This window comes from Poecile atricapillus, chromosome 2 (genome assembly GCF_030490865.1).
Source record: "Poecile atricapillus isolate bPoeAtr1 chromosome 2, bPoeAtr1.hap1, whole genome shotgun sequence".
Classification (NCBI taxonomy): Eukaryota; Metazoa; Chordata; class Aves; order Passeriformes; family Paridae; genus Poecile; species Poecile atricapillus.
In genome coordinates, this window is record NC_081250.1 from 84721945 (window position 1) to 84746517 (window position 24573).

The 24573-nt window shown below is 40.1% G+C and overlaps 1 protein-coding gene across 9 annotated transcripts in view; it reads right to left on the bottom strand.

Moving 5' to 3' along the window:
- Window positions 1-24573, bottom strand: part of COBL (cordon-bleu WH2 repeat protein) — a 168501-nt gene that overhangs the window by 109802 nt on the left and 34126 nt on the right. For all 9 annotated transcript variants that reach the window (XM_058830781.1, XM_058830782.1, XM_058830784.1 and 6 more), the window contains one exon: window positions 4702-4908. In XM_058830781.1, the coding sequence (XP_058686764.1) occupies window positions 4702-4908 (207 nt within the window). The remainder of the gene's footprint in view (window positions 1-4701; window positions 4909-24573) is intronic.

The window sequence follows — 24573 nt, forward strand, 5'->3', positions numbered from 1 at the left end:
GAATCTACAGTAGCAATTGATGGAAAAGAAACATAATAGTGTAAAGAAGGTGGATGACCCAAAGTCTCAAATTCTTTCACTATTTGCATTTAAGCCAGAAAATAGCATTAGCCATTATTTTCTCATGCTCCAAAGTACAATAGGTACTTCATAAAAAGATTACAACTTTTTCTACACAAACAAAAATGTACACACTAAGTAGCAAGCTGTATCCAAATATATTCAGTAAGTGTGATAAATATGACAATCATAAATGTTTTTGTTTCTTTTCTTAGTTTGCTCCTCTACATTTGGCTCCTATTTTCCTTAATTGAGCAAGTCCACAGAAGGAACATCAAGATGACACACAAGAAGAGACAGAGGACTGTGCTTTTGAGCCTTAGGACAAGAAAAGTGAAAAGAGACCTTGCTATTGTCTGAAACTATGAACTGTAGGGTTGCAGAGACAGACTCTTCTTGCCAGTATACAGCAAGAGGACAAGTAGCAAGAGACAAGTGCTGAATAGGAAATTCCGTTTAGGTACTAGTAAACATATTGTCTCCATAAAGATGGTTCCTGCCCCGGAACAGGGGTGCAGAGAACTCCAGAAACCTCCTCCCTAAAGGTATTCAAACTTGCCTAGAGATTGTGTGTTCCAGTGGCCCCTCCCAACATAAATTCTACAAATTCTTCAAAATTCAAATTGTTCAAAAAGTACAACTTTTTTTTCCCTTAGCCTACACTGAACTAGTGTAGTTTTGACCTGACTAGTATTCAGTATTTTGTTAAACTAATTTTTAGTCTTTTTGCTGTGTGCCCTGTTCATCTTCTAACAACACCTTTAATGTTTTACCAACCTAGGCCAATTTCATCCCTTCAATCTCTCCTGAGACACTGTTGCGTATGTTGAGCTATAAAACCACAATAAAGAGTCTATTACTGAGAACATTCTTTCTGTGATGACATTAGCTTTATGCACCATATAATTTGTACTCTGTACTGAACTCTGTCCTCCAATATTTGCAAAATTGGACTCCAGCTTTGTCTAGTTTATTATTTCTTCTAGTGTTCTGCTCTCTGTGCATCATATGTATGAGAGAATTTGTGTAACATGTAAGATAACAGCAAGAGCAACAACTGTCCAGTTTCCTTTTCCGCATATTGGTCATCCACATGTTAACAACACCAAACCAAACCACACTTACCTTTTAACATCCCAATTTTATTGCAATGTATTTCAAAAGCTACTGAGTTCCAACCTGCCGACATTTAATGTCTGTATCTGTGTTAAGCAGGATGTCCTCCTCAGTGCCACCCAGTGTGAACAGAGACAGATTGCATGACCCCTTTATTTACAGGTTACCCACTGAAACTACTACCACTGAGAATCACAAACAGAAAACTGGTAACTTTGGAGCTTTTCCACTTGCTTTCCACCTAAATGTCTACCCATCACCTCTCTCAGACCTGTTTACAGCTTGTGTGGATGTGCTACAGATCTACATGCATAAAATGTGTAAGTGGCCAATGCTTTACCTATCCTTCAGCCCATCAGTTAGCACTCATACACAAGTACAAACACAGAATAGTGTTTCCCTCCTTTTCAAGGGGAAGTAGGCTAACAATTTTTCATGAATACTTCCACATGTTTTACAGTAGAGTTCCTAGGGATAAATTCTTTCAAAAAGAAAACTATTTGTTAATACTATTCTATTGCTGCACAAACTCCCTAAGGACTCAGCTTTGTACTAAAATCTGCACTACATATTTCCAAATTCTCAAACACATTGTATTACAAGATGGAAACAAACCATTAGAGATATACTGTCAGCTTGAGTTAACTTTTATAAATAAAACAATTTCAAGGTTTCAGATTACAATAAAATATCTTTAAATAGCACACAGTTATTTTCTTAAAGTATTTTTTCAAGAAAACTTAATGAGAATTTTCTGCCCTCTTGCTGATATTTACAGCAAATTTTTACATAGAGAACAAAGTTAAATTACATGTTGCTTTGCATACATACAATGAAATTAAAAGATGTAATTTTTAGTTTTAGTTAATTTGTAATAATCTTAAGTGATACTAATTAACTACATATTTATATTTTCAAATATAATCTAGTAGACTTAGTTGTGCTGTGAACTGCTTTCCTAAAATTACAGAAAAATTTTTCATTATAAATATGCCCAGGGCAAGTATTTGCAAATTTTTTTGAAACAGAAAAGCTATTTCCCCAGGGTAGCCAAAAAGAGATTTTGCAGAATACAGTTTTAATGATCGCAACAAAAATACTGAAGATTTATAGCAGTATAAACAACAGCAGATTTTTCTGAAATGTCCTTCCATGATATCATCACAGATAAAAAGAGTGAACAGGGAAAATAATTCATTACCTGCACTGGCTCTTGCACTTGCCAAAAACTAAAATAAAAAAAAAAAACCCATCAAAAAAACAACCACCACATTTTTTAAAATCCAGTAACTTTGTAATTTAATGTTTACCCCTGAGTATCATTGTATTTCATAGCCGTTTAGTTCACAATACCAAAACAATGCAAAGTTGAAAAAAACTGGGCTTTCACCCAAGCCTGGGGACTTAGGACAAGTCCCTCACTAAAAGTTTCAGATAATCTTGACACTATTATTTTTCACTATTCCACATGCCTAAAAACATCACCAAGGCAAACATACAGAAAACTGCATCTCCCAGTGATTAGAAGGAACAGTAGCACACATGATTCACAGACTGATACCACTGCAATACAGTGCTTATTACAGAATATCCTTTTCTTATTTCACAGCTCGTTAGGATGATTAATTCCCCTTCCTCAGTTTCTATTATCTTCTACTTCCCACAGCTGGCTATCAGTGTCACTAACTTCTCCACTCCAAGTCTTCAAGATAGCACTAAGGGAGAACAGCCACTGCTTAGGTTAGACACTAGTGATGTGCAGATTAGCACATTAACAAAAGCAGGAATTTAATTGTCACCTAAATCAGAGGCCTAGACCTGTCATGAAGACCCTGGAGAGAAACGTGCACCTTCACAGACAACAAAAAGAATACTTTGGTTGCTTAGAATGCTTAATGCAGATGATATATATAACCTCATAGAAATGTGTGAAGTTACATATTTGCCATTTCTTTCAGGTTTGGTTTTTGTCCACAGACTAAAGACCAATAAACAAAACACTCAGTCTCAGTGTATATGATACATAATGATAAGCACCTGTGTGAGACACAGAATACTTACTGTTCTTTCTACTTGTTCTTTACTCCTGTAGCTTTTATTTAAAAAAAAAAGAAAAAAAGCTCTTCAAAAAGTGACATTAGAAGACCACTCTTAAAGTGCTCTTGTACTGCTTGCTTTTGAGGGAAAAGTTTCTATCCATATGGCAATTATCTACATCTCAATACAAAATGCTGCATGAATATTAACCTCTTGTCAGCTCCCAGGTGGCTTGCATTTGCCAATGAAATACCACCTTTTTTTGGGATCCAACGGCCAATGAGTTTTATGTCCTTGTTCAGCTTACCAGGCCTGTTCTCTTTCTCTCATTAAGTCCAGACCTCCCTATAAAACTCTATCACTACACATCTTATCTGAGAGCTCTGGTAAGAACTGCTTTCCTTTCAAACCTTTAACATCACTCTGGCTTTGAGGTGGACACTCACAAGTTGCATGTGTCTCCCAAGAGTGGATAAGTGAATGTTAATTTCTACAAGAAAAGTAGGGGGAAGAAAGAAGTTCCAGACACCAAACACCAGTTTACACATCCTACTCGGCCATTAAAATGCACTATGAGGGTAACAGCCAACACAGATTAATATTTTGGACCAGAAAGTAGTTCTGCTGGAATGCAGACTAACTACTGAAAACATCAAATGTAAAATAAACACAGAATCTGATTTATCAACAGGTACCTACATACCTTTTCAATGTGGTGTTGACATTTTTTACAGTTTCTTGACTACTCCTGACCACAACATTGTTTGTTATGGTTTCATCATAGTATTGTTTATATTTTTGAAACTTCTCCATATTATTTCCTTAAGTAATGTCTCCTTCTTTCAAAACAGTTTACACAGAGAGAATGAAGATAAAGAAGAGTTCCCACAGTGAACAGAATCATCTCAAAATTACCTTTCCAATACAATTTGCTCTTGATTTTACCCAGTAAGTAACAAGGAAAATCCCTTTCTCTTTCCGTGGAAAGAAAAAAAAAATACACTTTTGTATATCAAAGGCAAGCTAAATACAAGCAGATGCTTTGCTCTCTACACAACTGCACTGTATTTGTGAAGGCAGGATATCTGAATGCGATGAATCATCCATCTTCCCAGCCGAGCCTGCTTCCTGGCATGCCTCCAGGCACTTGTACTGTCAGGACTGTTTGCCAGCAGCACCTACTTCCCCTGCAGCAAGCCCACTCTGGATTATGAGATGTGATACAACCTAAGCACAGTGACACTACACGAAAGAGATACATCCATAGACGTGCTGATCAATGGGGAAGACAGTGACACAATAGCTGCTAAATCCTTCCTGCCCCAGAAAAGAGGGTCATTTGTACGTGGCTCTCAGGACTCTGGTGCAACAGCTGCTTAAAATCCGGAAAAAATTGTGACAGAGAAGCCCCATAAACTCAGAAAGACAGCATCAGCAAGTATCCCATAGGGAACAAAAGGCTTCAAAAAGTGGGAATCAAAGTCTTACCTTCCTTGCACTGTGCACTTCTGTTCCACCCCACTGGGTAAAACAACTATCAAGTTGACCAGTCTGTTGATCATGTTCTCCTTCATGCTCACGAGGTTCTGATCAGAAATCACAGCTGTCTCTGCAGGTGACTTGTGCTCACTGTGAATTCTACTGGCTGCAGAAGGTTGATTTGGTGGAGGGGGAGCACGAGCTTTCATTCTTTTCCTTGAGAAGAAAGGCAAGAAGAAAATTTAAAATTACTTGAAAGAAAATCCAAACACATTACTAAGAAGTATATGTTCTTTTGGCCATAATCTCAGAATGTTTTAAAAAGTTCCTTTAATGGAAGTAATTTTTTTTTTCATCATTAACCTTTTCAGTGGAGTTGCACTTTTGTTTCTAGCTGCCCTCTAAAAATAAGCTAATTTTTTAATGATGCACTCATTTCTACTGTTTGCTTTATAAGCCCCAGGGGATAAATCGGTTCCATAATTAGGATATGATATAACAGTTTTTCTGTCGAGTATGAAGCATACTGCTATGAAGTGAGAAACAGAAATGCTGGATCCAGTCCAGACCTGACACAAGAAAGAGTTGTATTTATGTACATGAATGTTTCCTCCAAGTCAGAATGCCAGCAGTGGAAGCAGAGTGAGGTTTCATTCAGCTATATTTGGGTTCCACAGTATTACTCTACTTGAAATATTGTCTCTTCCTCTCCTCTAAGTTAGTAGCATTAAATCTGGCTCATCATACTTCATAGGGAAGCACCATGAAAAGGTCAACTGTGAATGATATCACTTCTTACCATGCAACACCAACACTACAGCTCTTTGAAAGCACCCTGAAAGGAACTCATTCTTCAGAAGTGGGCTATGCACCATGTGTGATGTACAGAAAAGCTGCATCAGCTTGCACCAAACAAGCAGCATACTTTACAGAGATATAAACCCACCACAGAAGTTTACTTCTTTGGCAAGCTGCCAGACAGATAAGCAACATATGTGTGCTGTTCAGCTTCTGAATAGCTGGCCTCATACCAAACACATGTCTAAAAGGATTAACTCAGATGATTAATACTCCAGTGACCTCTTCTGACTAGATTTATGCTTAGTTTAAGTCAGATTTTAGTGCAACAGATGGATAAAGCAGTAAAATACTTAGAAATTATTATGGAGGCCTACTGCATGTATTTTTTAATCTGCCTGTTTTTAGGGTGTGGGAAGAGATTATGATTCTTCGCACGATTTTTGCCCTGCAAACAACATGAACTGAGGTCCAGAAAGGAAGAGTACAGAAAAAGCACTCTAACCCTTAAAAGCTGGAAAAGCTTAGTGTGCAAATCAACCAAGGGCAAAACTCTGTTTAGGGAAAAAAAAAAACCAAAACAGAACTGAAATACCAAATGAAACTCTTCTTTAAAAAGAGATAACTTCTATTCTCACAGATAAAAGGACTAAATATAGTGTTTTGATTACCACTGTAAGCTCCTGGCAGAAGAAAAAAGTAATAGCTTTACCATATTAATAAAAAAAACCCAACCCAAACCAACCAACAAAAAAAATAAAAGTGTTTAGAGGCAATCGAAACCCTCCATACTTTGTAATCAGTATTTGCATGTGACCAACAATCTCTGTGACATGTCTCAATTTGCAAAAATTCTTTACACTTCCTTGAAAATGATCATTTCAGTGAGATCTCAGTGAGGGAGCGTTAAATCACCAGCGATGAAGATACTGTCTTTCCTTCCCTGTGTGCATACCAAAAAGCATTCTCTATAGATATGCAGGGAGAGGTACTGCCTTATTTACTAGTATAGAGAAATTTCTCTTTCATCAGAAATTTCCTTCAACATTCATCTTTTTATCCTATATATTCTGAGGCATGAAGTCATCAATCACTAACTTGCAGCTCCTACGCTCCTCCCCATCGAGGTGATGAGAAGTTCAGAGCATTGACAAGTAATTAACTACCTTGACTCTCCATGAATCAAACTCTTAATCTATTTGGCTATTGAAGAAAAATAAAAAGAAATTTGGATTCATCTTCTGCTCAGATCCTTTTATGTTTAGCTACAGTAGTTTTTGTAAGCAGGGGGTGAGAGACATGGGAATTTTGCTTATATCCAAATTCATGCCAACACAGCCTTACAATCGTGCACTTTAAGAACTTCACATCAATTTACAAATCATGTAATTCGTGCCCTTCATAATATCAACTACATCAGTAGTAGTCGCTATAGAGTTTAACTTGTTTCTTAAAACAAGCTTTTATTTTTTTGTTTTTGAAGTTTGTTCTATAATGTTAGAGATAATTCCAGCACAGTGCTCCTGACAAATTGCCAAAGGGGGCAGAAAGAAAAGATGTTCTGAGCAGGTGTTCTGAGCCTGGCAGAACTAGCTGCAATTATGATTTACCTTATAAATTCCAGATCTCACCGTGAACAAAAAGAAGAAATAAAGCAATAGTAATAAAATAATCATGAAATTGAAATCAGCTGAAGATGTAGTCACTTGAAATTTCAGGGAAGAAGCAAAGAAAGACTGAGTTTTGGAGCTAGTGAAGGAGCTCGAAGTAAATCAGGAGTATACTACACAAGGTGTCTGTTCCCTGGTGATAACATAAATCTGCCTGAGGTTTTCTATGGGAACAGACAAACAAGGTCAGACACCTTAATGAGAGCGTGATTTTTATCTTTTTAACGTATTTTTAAAATCTTTTAAGTACTCCTCAGCCAAATCTGCAGTTAGAAACCTTGTATAAAACTGCTTGAGGCCGGGGGTGAGATGGGGGCAGTGTGAGCAATGTGCCAGCAAATCAGGCATCACACCAACAAAAGCATCAGCCATACATTGACCAGCGATGTTCACTTTAACTCCATATAACATTGCATATTCTTTTTGGCATTATTCAGACGGGGCCTTTTAGATACTACAATTGTCCTTTTCTTTTGTCCAGAAAGGACAGGGCAGGTCTGTTTCCTTCAGAGACATTAGAGAAAGGAAAATGGAAAACATTCCCACTGCAGTCTCTAACCTAGCAACAGTTCAGGTGACCTCATAGGAACTTTTCCACAATAGTGACTCACATATTCTCACTTGACTGCTTGAAATTTCTGGTTTTCAACATTTTCCTAATGACAGATCTCAAACTATTTCAGTGGAAGCAGATGCCTTTGCAGTTCACATTTAAGGAGTAATATGTGGCACAGATTTGCATTTTCTAGCCAACTTTCTGAAACATCTCTGTAGTAGAATGTAGCTCCACAAATTGCAGACTGAAATCCACAGATTTAGCTCTGCCTTGGATCTGACATGAGCAGCTGCTTTTTCTGACAGGCTCTAGCAACTGCAGTCAGAAGGTGCCTAGAAGCCTGTTAATACTATTGAATGTGAGTGAGAAAAATAATTAATCTTTCTCTGTCAGAGCAACAATGGTTATGAAGGACAATACAAAAGCACTCTGTAATAAAAGCCTTATTGTTACCCCACTAAAATAATGCACAAAGAAAGTGAGTGATTTAAAAACCTCTTTTAAGCATGGGAAGCAAGGGTATTTTCCATGCTTTAACCACAACATACTATAAAAAAGTTGCATACCATTCTTCAGTGTGAGATAAATTCAGCCTAAATTTAGTTCAACAGCCGTCTTCTCTCCACAAACATCTTTCACTGTACTCACTACTGAGATACCTGTTAAGACCTGTACCAGCTCCTAGTCTGCAGGAGAAGTTACAAGTGGGAACACTTCAGGTCTATGATCAGGTTTAACTGATGGTTACATCAATGCTTTCATCCAGTCCTTGAGACAGAGACAGTGAAAATACGCAGCTGATTCTAATACACAAATGTACAGTGGCTTTTACTGGGGCTTGAACAATTTATTCTCACTTAAATGTAAATGAAAAAAAAAAGCATATAGTCATGAAATAAATAAGCAGAATATATAAATCACCTACCAGCACTGTTCTCAGTAAAAGCACCAGGTTTCTCTAGATGGAAAAGGAAAAACAAGGAAACTGACCAATAAGATCAGTGTTTCTGTAGTTCAGCACAGAAGAAATGCAAGAGAAATGAAAAGAAGTTTCATCAAATTATGAACTTCAAGACAAGGTAACCCAAGGCCTTTTGACCTACAATTCATTAATATATAACTATCAAGCAACAGGATGTAACCTGGACTTTACAATCCCATCCTAGAAAAACATGATCTCTCTTTTGATCAGCAGTGGTTCTGGGACTTCCATGCCCATGGCAAAACTGTGCAGAGATTGCCTTTCTTCAGATAAGGTTTAGCACACACACACACAAAAAGAAGAAACTGAAACAGTGAAGTGCTATCCATTTCCACCATTCCCAATAAATAATCCTCTCTGCCCTGTAAAACAAAGGCAACTTAACAGGTACGGGACAGACTTCATTCCATGCGTGTCAGCAGGACTTTGGCAAGTGCTCCATAATTCAACAGTTTGTAAAATCTTGTTCTTTCTATGCCAAGTCTCTCTCTAACCATTCATTTTAAACAAGCAAGAACAACAACAAAAGCATAAAAGCACAAACACACACAAACAGAAACTTCAGGAAAAAAAATGAAGAATATTAATAAAAGGAGAAAAAAAAATCACCAAGAAACCTTAAAAACCTCACCCAACAACAAAACCAAGAAAAATCCAACTCGAAACAAAACAAAAAGTCGATCATCCCTGATCATAGCAGAATTATAGGAAACACTCATTTTTTTATGTAATGGCCAGCTAGAATAGTCTGGTCAAGTCAATTTTCAGTCTGGTCAAAAGGCTTAAACAGGTGCAAAGGGTTTTTCTGTGACAGTTGTATACACCACATCCCATAATGAGGAGAAATAAACAAACAAGTGAGTGCTCAGCGATGAGCAAACAGAGATACAGCATCCCTTGTGTGAAAACCAGGAAACGTGGGAATAAACATTCTTGATTTTCAGGTGATTGGACTCCTACAGTCTTTTGAGAGGAAATCTGTGCACACAGGCAAGAAAAAAATGCAGATGAGTATGTTCACTCACGTGCTCCCCTTCCCCTGGCAACTTGCAGCAAAGTCAGAAGCCCAGCACTGAGACACACACCTCATATTCCAAACCAGCAAGACACAGCAGGGTAGAAGTCATTCATGCTCAGCAATCTAACTTGTGAAGAAGATATCTTTCAGAGAACATTTCCTTTTCATTCTTTGTTTGTTGCTTATGACAAAACAAAGAAAACCCAGATCACTGCCTATTAAAGAGACAATCACTATATCAGAATAAACGGCACACCAAGTTTCCTCTTTGTAAGTAAAATCCTTTCAGCTTCTGATGCAGCGGCTCAGAAAAAGTGTAACACAACACAAATGTAAAGGAAGTACAAACAGATAGCAGTAAGATAAAGGAATCTCAAGAATTCTGAAAATGGAAACCAAAAGTCAAATCTCAGAGAGATTGAGAAGACACCAGGGCAGCATGATAACTTCCAAAACTACTAAAGAGGCACAAATTCATCCATATGGCTTTACAGTATAAACTAGAACTCCATTTGTCTTTGCCATCTATAACATTTAAATTAACCAATTAAATTAAAATCAAAACAAAACTATCAAATAACATTCTCTAGTTTACTTTTTCTACCACAGGATAAATATTCATTAAACTCAATAAAAGATTTGTTACAATTATGTGCAACATAGGTAATGTAAACCTTTAAATAACTCATGCAGGTTACAGGTCTAGAATGCATTACTATTGTAGTAACTTGTTTCCAATATTATTTTACAGTATTTTGGAAAATTAATAATATTGCACAAATATTACACTTTCTAAAGAGCTGAAATCTTCAGCAGACATGAAGATGGAATAAACTAGATTATTAGTGGATATGGCTCAAGCAACAATTGGGGTTCTCTACTTTATTTTTTTAAATAAGTTGCTGTTTTGTTTTAGCAGTCCAGTCTTTACTCTGAATTTCATAGCTATTATAGTATGCAATTATTTTACGCTTTTGTTTTTTCAAACATTTATTTGAATTTCATATTACTTGTAAAAGATAATTCCATTTTTAAGGCAGAATCACACTGACAGACACAATGAAAATTATTTCCTTGCGGGCATGATAAAGACACCCAAAACAGACAAGAAAAAATAATTTGTTTCTGTCAAAGAAATGGAAGTTATTCAATTATATTTTTGATCTTCCATTTGATTCTACTGATGAGAAACCCTACAGCTTTATGTATTTTAAAAATAAAGTTTCTTTGCCAGAAGAAAAGAAAAAGAAATAAAGACCAGAAGGGAATAGAGTGAGCACATCTGTAGAAGAGGAAGCAGGGATGGAAGTACACAATCATGGTTGCCCAAGGGTGAAGTTAATGAAAAATAAACAGAAGTCAAGGTGAGATGATACAGTTTAATGGAAGAAGTTCCTAATATCTCTCTAATCTCAAATTTTTCACAAGCTTAACCAATCAGTCATTTAAATGTGTTGGGCTGCTGTTTCCCAGTCTTGGATGTGCCAGTGAATAACAGTTATAAAATTTGCTACCGGGGCATCTCCTCATTTCATGAGAGGCTGATATGTGTCCCGAAACACAGCAGAGACCTGGCCACTCTGGTCCTTGTGAAACATTGCATAGCTACCAAAAAAGATTAGTCTTCTGTCCAGCTGGGACTACTCAGACTCCTGCACTGACACAATGTAGCTGAACAACTGAGGCCTCACCCTCTGACAGGAAGGCCAAATGATTTGTTTGCCTGTGGCTGGTATCCTTAAATATTCGAGTTTTTATACATCACCCACACTTTTGATTAAGAATCATAGTGTATTATCTTCCAACAAAAGCCTAATTCTCCTTGCAGGCATTAAGGCATTCCCTCAATATCTGGTACAGAGCAGCTGACATACCAGTTTCACAAGGGTCATTTTTAGGGCCAGAAGAAGTCAGAGACACTCTGACTTGACCTCCTGTAGTGCATGGGCCATGCCGTGCTCCCCACTGCTACTTTAGAAAGCTCTCTCTCCAAGTGAAGGCAGGGATGGACCTGAACATGGGGTGGGCTTTAACTGACCAAAGAATAACACTGGAGCCTACAAATGCTTTTACACTTAGTAACCACAGCTGTACTAGGGAGACTAATAGATCTACCTGTATCAGTTCCCAAAACAAAGTAGAAGACAAGCCCTAAAGAAAATCTTTTAAAAAGCAGCCAAATCCCAGGATTTGGGTACATGCCCACTGCAGTTAATGAAAAAACTGCCTGAAAAAACACTGTAAGGTCTGTATCACTAATAGCTATATCATAGGACTTTTAAAATACCACCCACATATTCAGTGTGCGGCAAAGACCACACTACAAGCTTGTTCCATGCTGTACAACTCCACTGGGTTGCATATCAGTAAAGAGGAATGAAATGGGAGAGCAGTTAATATAATTTAATTATTTACCTAATCTGCTGAATCACATGCTGAAGAAAAACAATAGTCTTAGGTGGTTAAAGGCAAAAAAGCACAGATAAGTTCTATTTTGGAAAGGTAAAATTCTGCAATCTAAAGTGATATCGCATCTCTCAGTCAGAGACAGACAAATAGTTTTAACTCTTTAGCTTGAGAGATATGCTCCAAGCAAAATCCCACCAACAATTCATGCTGGAGGATAGGTAAGAAGCTTCACCTTCAAAAAAAATGTGGTCTGGAAAAGCAAAGTAGAAAAACAGCACTCTAGGTAGGGATGGTGAAACCTTGCTCTTTTCACAATGACATCTGCCAGAAGAGAAGTTGCAGATGAACCAAAACATGAATACAAACAATAAACATTTAAGCTTTGGGACTCAAATATGTTTAACCATCACCACCTCAGCTGACCAAAATCAAAAGATTGATGTTAAACTGACTTTCAGAGAAAACAGTAAAGCAGTAGTGCAAAGCATTCAGTGAACAGCCATCCAATCCTATCCCCACCAATATTTTCGACTTCTTCCTTCATATTCCGCAAACTTATAAAGTTTTTTCCCCATTTATCAAGTATTGAGCTATTAGTCTCACTCCATTCCAAGCAACAATAATACTAAAATAAAGAAAACACTTAAGAAAAATATCACATTGCTTGTGCTCAACTGAAATGTCATCCAGTTCCTTCATCTGTGACTAAATCAGGCTGCTGTGTATGGTATGCTTCAACAGGAAAAGAGAACTCTACTATTTTTATGTAATTGATAAATAAGCATAATGGCACTGGTTAGTTAAAAAACCAAACCAAACCAACAAAATTCCAAAGCCATCCAGTGTTTTAATGATTTTTATATGCCAGCACACCCCATCTTTTAGTTAGTTTCCATTTACAATTCTGTTTAATGTATCCTGTAGGCATATGCATTACTTAATGGTTTTAAATCTCTCAAAACCAAAAAGGATATAGGCTTCATGTAGTGCAAACTAGAGCACATTATGAAGAAAATCTTGATAAATCAGACAGCTGTCAACACACCCAGACAGTATCAAATGAGAGAGGAAGGAGCCAAATACCCTCCCTCTTTATCACACACATTCAAATCAGGGATGATTATTGTGGGCATTTTACTGTTGTGTGGCACTGGCTCAGGACACAGGAAAAAGGCAGGAGTCAGGACCATTATGGACTTTACAGAATAAAGCCAAGCCCTTCCTGTCAGCAGACTGGAAGCCACAGGAATGGCGTTACATGTTATCCATGAGAAAACATCACCGAGAAACAGGAGGCTGAGGAACCTGCTGCTGAGGAGCTTTAAATGCTGCTCAGCGCAAACATGCTTGAGGCTGCCCTGTGAGTACTGCATCACAGCAGTGATTGTAAGATTTTGTAGACATGCCTGAGCCAGATGCACACTCAGCAGAGCCTACAACACCCACACAGGAAGATATCCAAACAGGATATATTAGACTACCTTAAACATGAACTGCAATAGTTATACTAGAAGTTTCAAGAGGCACAAATCTTCAAATGCAAACAACAAAAAATTGTGATTTAGAGCTGGTCTTTTAACCAAGAGAAAATGCTTCCATCTCCTTGTCAAAAACAAAGAAACAGCAGCATTAATGACATCAAATTTCCTCCAGGCTCCTTGTCTTGCCTGAACTGCTTTTCATATCAAAAAGGGTGACAAGTCTCACAAGCTCTTTTCAGTGATGGAACACTTAATGACTGTCCTCAATTCTGGACCTTATCCTGCAGCTGTCACCTCACTGGTTACAAGGTGGTTACAAGGCCTCTTCTCCCTACCAGACACCCACTTTCCAGACACTTATGAAAAGCTAGTACATTAGGCTTTTCTTTCTCTCTTGTCAATTATACTGAAACTAAACTAACCGGTGAAAAAACAAATAAATATTTTTCAAAAAAATACAGGCAAAGAGCATAATGAAATAAACTTCATCTTATTTTTAGCACTGCATGGCCACACAAGCTGTTGGCAGACTCTGTTGAAATAAAGGTGTCTGTCCCATCTGAAAGATCCCACCTGGCAACAATGAATGAAAACTTTTGGAAGTGTCTGACTACAGAGTTTCCTCCTCACAGCTGATGAAAACCACAACAAAGATATTCTGGACTCAGTGAACCCAGTAAGTCTTTTGCCACTGACATTGCAGAAGCCAAGTTTTCTTTCTGGCAGAACCTCAGCAGAGCTCCTCTGCTTTTCAACAGTTTCACCTCTGTGCTGACAGCCCCACTTGCTGGCTCCCCCAGTGAGAATGCAACTTTCAGGTACCAGGAGAACACCCAGCATCACCAGCATGACACCTAGAGAGGCTTTGAGAAGTGGACAGTGACTCTGTGGTACTGCCCTGGGCATCCAACCAGCTGTCTTTTAGCTATGCAAAGGCAGTTCTTTTAGATGTTCTTACTACATTGTCATGGGGTGACTTTACCTTTAAGATAGCTTTGAGAGCTAAGGAAGTTGAAGCTGCTGGTGGCTGATGGGAGTCTTTTCTCCTGACCAATTATCGGTCATTTCTAAGAATTGACAGCAGTTTTAACCATTGAAAAGTGAGATCAACTTGTGAACACCCCCTTAAAATGTAAAGCCAGAGTTCTCTTGTTCTCTTTGTTTCTTGGCTGTGAAAGGTAACTGAGCTTTAGCTGGCTTCCCCTCCCCTGCCCAGTCCATGCGGCCCGGACAGGGGCTGGGCTGGGCCTGCCGCGGCTCCCGGCCGGGAGATGGGGCCTGCAGGGCTTGCTCCGGGCTCTGGCTGGGCCAGGCCGGTCCCTGGCTCGGCTGCAGGTTTTTTGCTGTAACTGAATTCACCAGAGACTGCCAAGTAAGAAAGAAAAAGCTCTTGACCTGCAATGGGCTGGGACAGTGACCACACTCTCCAGAGCAGCCATGAAGAATCTTCCATCACAGACAACTCCAGCTGCTGCTCTGGCAGAGATCACAGAACCATCTAGAAAGCCTGGGCAAGATTTTAACCTTTTCATTACCCAGATGAGACTTGCAGATTAATCCTTTTTTCCAGAGAAAGAAAAAGAGAGTAATCAACATGTAAAAAGACTTTATAAACTATCAGAGACAGTAAAGAGTTAAGCTTCAAAAAAGGTAGAGAATAAGGAGATGCTTTAATTCAGCTGAAATATTTTTCTGTTAAAGCTATGGAGATGGACAATAGTGTCCTGAAAAAAAACTCCTTCAATTCATGACAGAGTATATTGGGAGGAACAGCGTGTTCAAAGTGTGGATTTTGAATAAAAAGTAGAGTAATTGTGATACAGTGTGGTGCTGGAACAGAGCGAGGCGAAGATTTGAGGCCCTGAAGACAATGAGAAAACTGTTTTCCAGGGAAGCTCACAGAGACAGATGAAGAGAACTTTTGCCTTTGAATAACTCATCCTTAAAATGATGGCCCTGGACTCATTGCCCCATACACACCTCAGAGTGATGTGAAATGGGAGGAGTGAACTGATGACAGATTTCCGGGCAGCTGACATCAGAGAAATGGAAAGCTATAACAGAAGTAGTTTTCTTGTGAGAAACTCCATAGATTAGCAGAAGAAGACTTCTGTTTCTCTACAAAGGTTGATGAAAAGACTCTAGCAGGAATTAGGACTGTTTTAAACACCAAAGTTCCAAAGTTTTTTGTCTCTATGTTGTCATGTGAACAAGGGAATAGTGGGTAGTGGGGAATAAAAGAGTTTTCTAGAAGTTTATTCTGGTGTTCTTATTCTTGTAGTTTTGTTAATAAACTTTCTTTATTTCCTTTTAAGTTTTAAGCCTGTTTCGCTCTTGTTCTAATCCATATCTCACAGCAAGAAATAAGTAATTTTTTTAGTTACTGCTTTAAAACCACGACATACATCTTACGGAAAACCAGAAGAATACAACTAATGTCTTAAAAAATAAAAGGGCAGAGAGGAAAATAAAATCAATTTAAAAAGCAAACCAGGCTATCTTCATGTATTACCACCCTGACTATTCATCATTTCCAGTTCTAAAATGAGTCAGAGAGGTCAAGGAAATCTGAGGACGCCAGATAAAGCCAGACCTGCCACAATTTCTCTGGTCAGCTCCTCTGAAGTAGGAAGGCCAGTGGCATAGTGCTAATTGGTGAAATTACCAGCATAGAGAGAGCACTCCCTGAGCCAGGGCCTAACACGTGACATGTGTTGGCACTGTGCTTACCCAGGAGTGATGAGAACACTCAATGGTTAGCAAGCACACCTAGCATCCCTTCTCGTTTTTATTTGACTTCCCAGACAGGAAAATCCTGCATGCAGCTTACAGAGCCATGGTCCTCCAAATAATTCTCTTCTGAGCCCAACATAAACTGCAAATCAATAATGAAAACAAGGCAGAAGAAACCTGGAGTTACACCTACCAAAACAAAAGTGGAAGGGACTTGTCTCCCTTGTTTTTTAATTCTAGCCCGGAAGAAACAACAGTGGTGCAATCCAAGTGATTCCTGAAAGCTCACCTGACCCATGTACTTCAGGTTAAATGCTGCTGAATTAGCATGGGCTACTCACAGCAGCATGGGAAGGAAGGGTGCATTCTTCTGCCATGAACACAAAAGCATTTCCACAGCCACAGCTGCTGCACATGATAACTGACAAAAGCATGGGCCTCCTTCACACCTTCACATGACACAGCATGTAAAGGCTGTTCTCCCCTTACCCAAATGCATATCATGCACATCTATCTGATGTAGAGTGAGTGCTATCTGGCTGTATGCCATCATTTCTGCTTCTAAGTCAGTAATATATAAGAAGTAGGACTAAACAGTATATAAATTATATTCACTGTTTAGATTCAGCTGCTTCTGTACAGAATTGCTTTCCCTTCTATGAACTTCCTCTACAACAATATGAATAAAGAAATTATTATGGACTATACTGACACAGGCACAAGCAGATCTGGTTGATCACTCCTTGTTGCTTCACAAAAGGATGCCACTTCAAAGCAAGTACATTTTCAACTCAGATTGCAGTTGCTCCAGGCCTGCTAGCAAGCTAAATTCAATCTCACAGCATCTGGGAACAGATCAGCCTCAGCCAGCAAAAGATGAGTATTTTAAGGAACTGCTTGACCAAATGTTTTTTCCCTCACCCTGAGTAGGGGGTGACAAAATTATATGACAAAACTATTACTATGCAATAATGGAAGACATGAGAGATCATAACCACTTGTGAATCATCACTATCCATGTTCAGAGCCAGAGAAACAGACATGGAGGCATTCATGCATCCAGACACGGAGATGTTTGTGCATCAGGGTCTTAAGCTGTGCCAGGGGAAGTTCAGACTAGACATTAGAAAAAAAATTCTTCACACAATGAGAAGCCCATTTCAATGGCTGGACACACCTTGCCCAGGGAGGTGGTGGAGTCACCGTCCCTGGAGGTATTTAAAAAAAGACTGGGCGTGGCACTCAGTGCCATGGTTTAGTTGATAAGGTGGTGTGAGGCCTTAGGTTGGACTTGATCTCCAAGGTCTTTTCCAACCTAGTTCATTCTGTGATACTGATTTACAAACATTCAGTTGTTGGCTATAATGTAAATATCACATCCTCACGAGAGGATGCACTAGATTTGACAGAGCAGTTGGTCTGCTAGGCTCAGAAGCACAGTAACAGAGTACACTGAAGGTTTTGCCTGGCATGTAAGTGTCAAAAACCATGCTCACTGATATCAAAAATCACATATCCTTTGTGCTTATTATGAAGCAGCAAATGAATGCCCAGAAGCAGAGGCCTCCTAACATATGCTTGAGATAAGCATCAAAAAGTTCACCTTGAGTAAATCAAACACTTCCATGTTCTCAAGCCCTGCATACACGCCTTAATGAAAGTACTATTTGCACACAGACCCATTTCCCAGTTAATATCTAAAGACTTATTAATGAATCAACCTTATTCAAATTATCCTGACCATGCTGTTGTTAAAAGCAAGCTATGCTGTATCACACATGTCCTTGACCACAGGATTAGGTCCAGAGAGACAGGGTAGGAAGAGTGAGAATTTAATTTCACTACAGCTTCTTCTCGCAAAGCAAATTATGATTTAAAAGTTTAATCTTCCACTGAATGAATACCTGGCATGTTTATAGTCTTGGCAAATGACAGCTAAATTAAACATATATGACTGGTGTCACATAACAAGTTTAGCTGCTTATTTTAAATTTGGAAGAGTCTGAACAACTGAAAATATCTGGGTTGGGCTTATGAATTCCTCACACCTTTTTTGTGCACTCAGTCTGCTGGTAGAAGTAGGTGGCATGAAATGATGAAAAGAAATCTGAAGATTCAGAAGAAATCTGAAACAGAAAGAAAAAAAGAAGCCAAAGAAGAAAAGGAAGGACTTTCTATACTAGCAATATTAATGAGAAAATAGAATGTAGCATAATATTGCTTTGCTTTTCTGATGCAGAGCAGGATGGAACAGCCTTAGGATGGAAAAAAACCCTCTATGTATGATATTAATACTGAAAAATTAGTGCTAGCATAAATAGAAAAAACACATAATAAAAAAATAAATAGCCTAACCATAACCTTACTTAGCAGTTTCTCCCTTGAATCAGCAAACAAAGAACTGCTGTCATGTAGTCAGACAATTTGGTTTTGCATTTTCATTACATATATATACAAAAGCAAATTTCTGTCAATCCCTAAACATCTTCATTGTCAAAAGAAGAAAAAAGTAATATGAAAAGAAATCTTATTCTGACTTCATTGATATTAGCAAGTAACTTTTGCAGGTTATCATTTCCATCACTTAGCAGTCTCTTCTTCAGGTAGTCTGGAGAAAAGCCACAGATATACAGAGCCCCAACACAGCTACGTACTGCCAAGTATTTTCCTAGACAGTCTCTTGATATAAACTGAGGAAGCGGGGAGGGAGATGAGGCACAAGAAAGACTATTTAAAGGACAGGTATACAGGTTTGCAGCACTTCTAACAAGAAAGATGGATGTTCCTCCCAGTGCCCAAGTGGCAGCAGCCAGCTGGGTTCATCCTGGTCCTGCACAGGGTCTCAATCATGCCCTGGTGTGGAGCCAGCTGGAAAGGCTGTGTTATTCCTCACTGGGGCTGCCCCACCACCCTGCCAGTGATGCACAATACAGTTAAAAATCAACAACAACAGCAAAAGTGAAGATGCTGAGAAGAAATGTAACTTCATGTTTGACTTCTCCAGTTCATGAACATTGCCTGTAAATCTGCAGTGAGGCACAAGCAGGGGTGAGGAACAGGAAGGTTCCATTCATTCCTCTGCTGCAGGCAGATCTCTCTACAACACAGATCCCTCCAAAACACAGACAGGTCCCTTCACCTCTTCAAGTTCATCCAGTTTGTCCTTCTCTGGAAACATGTGTACTATAGCAAAGTGCTCAGACACATGGAAGAAAAGTGTCTTGACAACATGCCCAGTGACTGAGACCCAAAAGTGACTTAAGCATCACACTGAGTGCAAGAAGCCTTGTATGAGGTAAGTTCAGGCTCTGCTACAGAAGAACACCAACCAACAGGGTGTGGAAGCCAACACCAGCAGATCTTGCTAAACTCCAGGCTCATGTCAGACCCAAAAAAGCGACTCAGTAAAGATGCAAAACTCTCAGGCCAATACATCTCTCCCTGCCGTGAGCCACCCAGGTCACTTCACCCCATGTCAAACACAGGATGAGCATTATGAAACTACACAAGAAAACTATGAAGGCAAATGAGAAGCTTCACCTGCAGCACGGAGATGGCAGAACTCCTTGTTGTAAGGCCAGAAACATGGGATCCCATGCTTCCTCAAGTTTTGGCAAGAGGGCTTCGGTCTCACCTTTGCCCTGCAGCTTTGGCTGGCAGTACACCAGAAGAAGCTTCAATCAAATAGTGAAAGTCTACCATTTAAACAATCTAGACCTCTTCTTTAATTAAAATGAACTCACAAAAATTCCATGAATACAAAGATAAAATAAACCACACAAACATACAGTAAAATTAAATATTTAAAGAAATAAACATCAGTTTCTTAAATCCAGCTCAGGGAATGCTCCTTCAATGTCAAATGCCAAAGCAAAGCAACTGCAGCTTCCTTTTACAGTATCACCACACAGGGATGCAGCAACATATATGGATGGTGGCAGACAAGCTCTGTGTACTGTCTGAAACACAAAACCCCATCCCTGCATTTTTACTTCAGGTTTTCAACCACCTTGTCACTCAATACATGCCAGTAAGCCAAGGATTGCAATCATTAAAACACTAGTTTTTCACACAGATTACACTAGCACCAACTGTCTTAAAAACAAAGAGCCTAACTTGCCAAATTCTAATAGTCCTAGTAAACATAGGATTTTCAAAAACATAACTCTTTCAAAAAAAAGCAAAAACAAAGCATATAATAGAGATGCCTGTTACTGTTAGTAAGACATCTGCACTGTTGCAGACTTTTTTCTGCTCACACCTGGACACCCTTTTTTGAGAACTACAGTGGTGCGAACAAAACTTTGAGATCAAGAGCTTCCCGGTCATTTGCTGTGGCCACCTGTTGATAAAATGGGTGTGTAAATGTCATCAAAAAATACGTATCTATTTAAATGATTGACACGTAGAAGCATAGAATGGTTTAGAGTTGGAAGGGACCTTACAGATAGTCTTCTTGTCTTCTGCCATGACTACGGGAAAAATAAAAGAGGAAACAGCCTTAAGATGAGACAGGAGAGATTAAAATTAAAGATCCACTGTTAGGGTGGTCAGGCATTGGAATAGGTTGCCCAGGGAGGTGGTGGAGTCCCCATCTCTGCAGGTGTTCAAGAGGTGTCTGGGTCTGGTGCTGGGTGATGTGTGTTAGGGGTTACAGTGATAGGACTGGGCAGACAGCTGGATTGGCTGAGCCTGAGGGTCTCTTCCAAACCTGATGAGACTATGATTCTGTAATAAATTATGGTTGTATTAAAAATTCGGAGTGTATAAGAAAGATATGTTTTGTAGAAACAGAACAAAATATAAAGCATGGAAAAGCCTCCCCCCCCCAAGTGGGATGAGGCTTTCTGCCGAGGAGTTGCTGATTGCCAGCAACGCCCAAGATAACTAACCAAAACCGGCCCATCAACCCAAACAAACACACAGGACACGGATCATCAGGAAAACAATGACACTAGCTCGGGAAATTATCTACCTCCGGATCCAAGCAACGCCCTGCGGATTCCAGTGGGTAGAGAAACCGATCAATAGAAAAAAGACAAGTTCCAAAAGAAAGGCTTCGCCAGACTCAAACATTTCTGTGTTGAAAAAGCAATCAGGGGAGACAAAGGAGGAAACCCGGCCGAGATACTCATCGGCACCAACCCGGATTCCACCACCCTGTCATGAAAAACTTAACTTTGCAACACACAGAGTCTCCTTTGCATGAGAGGAGATTCTGGCCGGACACGAAAATAATGTCATCATTCTAGGTCAGGAAATCCATTCACTGGACAATCAAGGACACTTGGTGAATGGAACTTGCCTGGAATTTTGGCCTGAGGACTTAAAAATCCTATAAAACCCCAATCCTGAGGATGCTCAGACGTGGATTTGGGAAACCTATACCTCCGGTGTAGACCCCTGTCCACCCAGCGCTGCGCTGTTCTTTTTATTGTGGGTTTTTATCGCTGTTTCTGTTTATTATTGTTTATTAATAAATTTCTCTTTGATTTTATCCCAAAATTGCCTTTGCATTTATAACAGACTGGTGCCGTGACTCGGATCGGAAAAACTGTGGGAGAACCTCGCTATCCAGGGGGGTACCCCCGCTGATTTCAGCGGCCTGGGAAGCCGAGAACCTCCGCAGTTCACTCCGACACCCGAACCAAATTTAGGCTGAGGTAAAAACCACAATAAAAGAGAAATACGGATCCAGGAAGAGCTCGGGAAGAGAAGCCGCGGCTTGGTAGCTCATAAAAAGTCAGTTGTGCACGAAGACATCCTCGCAGGAAAATTGCTGTAAGTACTGCAAGGTTGAGCGGGGTGATTGGACAAGCGTGTGTGAGACGTGATCTGATCACGGAGCGAGTGCGGACTCCAAAGCCGCGGTTCCATCCTCCCGCGAGGGAATTGGCCGGCTACGGAGGAAGCGAATCGGTGTGAAGGGTCTCTATACGCGTTTGTAAAACCTGGGGCCAAAGGGGTGCTCTGGGGGACCGATCAAAAAGGGCTGGAAGAGGAAGAGGACGTCCAGTAGAGCTCGGGAAAGAGTAAACTCTTCTAGCAATCAGGACCCAGGAGAGGTCCGGAGGAGAGATCAAAGCGCTAAGAAAAACCCCGGAACAGCAATCCGAGAAGGTGAGTATTAGCAGACCTTTTTGACTCTCAAACTACAAACACAACGCAGAATACTAGGTAAGACTTTTGGTTTTTTTCACCATGGGACAGAAAAAGAGTAAAATGCAAAAGCCAGTAGACACGAAAAACCCTTCCATAGAAACGAAGGAATTGTTAGACATCCCACCAGAAAGTCCTTTGGGTTGGTTGTTAAAAGAGTGGGAAAATTGCCCTGAAAGGAAAAAGAAGTCCAAGGCAAAAATGATCTACTATTGTGCCGAGGTTTGGGGTGGACAGGAACTGAGGCCCCATCTCACTTGGCCAATATTAGGAACATTTGAAAAGTGGACGTGCAATGAGTTACTCTCGTATGTAGGGAGCAAGGTTTCCTCGGACTCCGAGGAACCGGAATATGCCCGACTCTGGCTAAAGGCCAGAGTAGGACTATTTCCGATGAAACTAAAAAGTGAAACAAAAACAGAAACCTGGGAGCCCCTGGATCATTTACCTCCTCCATACCACGGGCCGGCAGGATCTTCCGTGGTGGACCAAGTGGTGCCATCAGCTCCTACGAGCCAGCTGGCACAACCAGGTGAAGCACACACATCGCGAACAGGGGAACCGGCGCCAGCAGTGGTTCCGGTGGCCCCTCCCCTGGCTCCTCCTGTGGGAACCGCAACCGCCGCGGTTTCCCAAGAAACCATGGTAGCGCAAAGTAGGGGATCTCCGTATCCCCCATTGCCCGTCCCGCTGCCCCAGCCAGATTCCCCGACTTTGGCAAGGGGAATCCTTCATAATAACCTAGTGGCGACTGATTGTTCATCAGCAATAAAGGAACAAAATCTTAAAAACCCCTATTCCCCTCCCGCAAGCAGGACTCGGTTTAAGTCTAGACAGATGAGTGAAGGATGGGAAGAGAATGAGAGTAGGCACAGAATGTTCCCTCTCAGGGAAGTGCCTACTGCTCCTGGAGTGATTGGATTTGTGAATGTACCCCTAAATTCAGGGGATGTGCGAGCATTTAAGAAAGAGATGGGAAGATTGTTGGATGATCCGTTTGGAGTAGCAGAGAGATTGGATGAGTTTTTAGGCAGTAGTATTTATACTTATGAGGATCTCATGGCAATCTTGAGATCTCTGTTTAGTCAAGAGGAAAGAGACATGATTAAACAGGCTGGTATCAGGGACTGGGAGCGGCGAAACCCTCAGGGAACGCCGGGCAACCAAAAGTGGCCGAGCGTAAGCCCGAGTTGGAGCGCCCAAACAGAGGATGGCAGAAGGAGCATGAATGATTTAAGGAATATGATTGTGCAAGGAATAAGGGAAGCGGTTCCCCGAGGCCAAAATATTAGTAAGGTGTTTGGGGAATGTCAGGGGAAGGAGGAATCCCCCACCGAGTGGTTGGAGAGATTGCGGCGAAGTCTGCAGATCTATTCTGGGACAGACCCTAGTTCTCCGGTGGGAGAAGTGTTACTTAAAACGCAATTCGTGGCGAAATCATGGGAGGATATTAGAAAGAAATTAGAAAAGATTGAAGGGTGGCAGGAGAAAGGTCTCCAAGAGCTTCTGAGGGAAGCTCAAAAGATTTACATGAGGAGAGAAGACGAGAAACAGAAACTTCAGGCCAAAATACTGGTGGCCGCAGTAAAAGAAGCTCAGAAACAAGAACAGACGCACGGCAAGTTTAAAACAGCGCCGAAAAAGCCGCAGGAGCCACAGAAGAATGGCTCCGCCCCGCGGAAAGATCCCCCAGAATGTTTTTACTGTAAGAAAGTAGGACACATACAAAGGAATTGCCGCCAGAAAATAAAAGATGAAAAGGTATTTCAGGAAGATTAGGGAAGTCTTGGGCTCTTTCAGATGGGGACGATAACAGCTAAAGAGCCCTTGATAAAATTAAAAGTGGGTCCCCATCGCGAGGAAATAGAATTTTTGGTTGACACGGGAGCTGAGAGAAGCACCCTGCAAAAATTACCCCGGGGATGCGTAGCAAGTAAGGAAAAGGTAGTGGTAATCGGTGCGAAGGGAGATCCCTTCAAAGTTTCTGTAATTAAAAATGTGGAAATAGAGTCTGAAAATAAAATATGCCTAGGAAATTTGTTATTAGTAGAAGAAGCCGATTACAATTTGTTAGG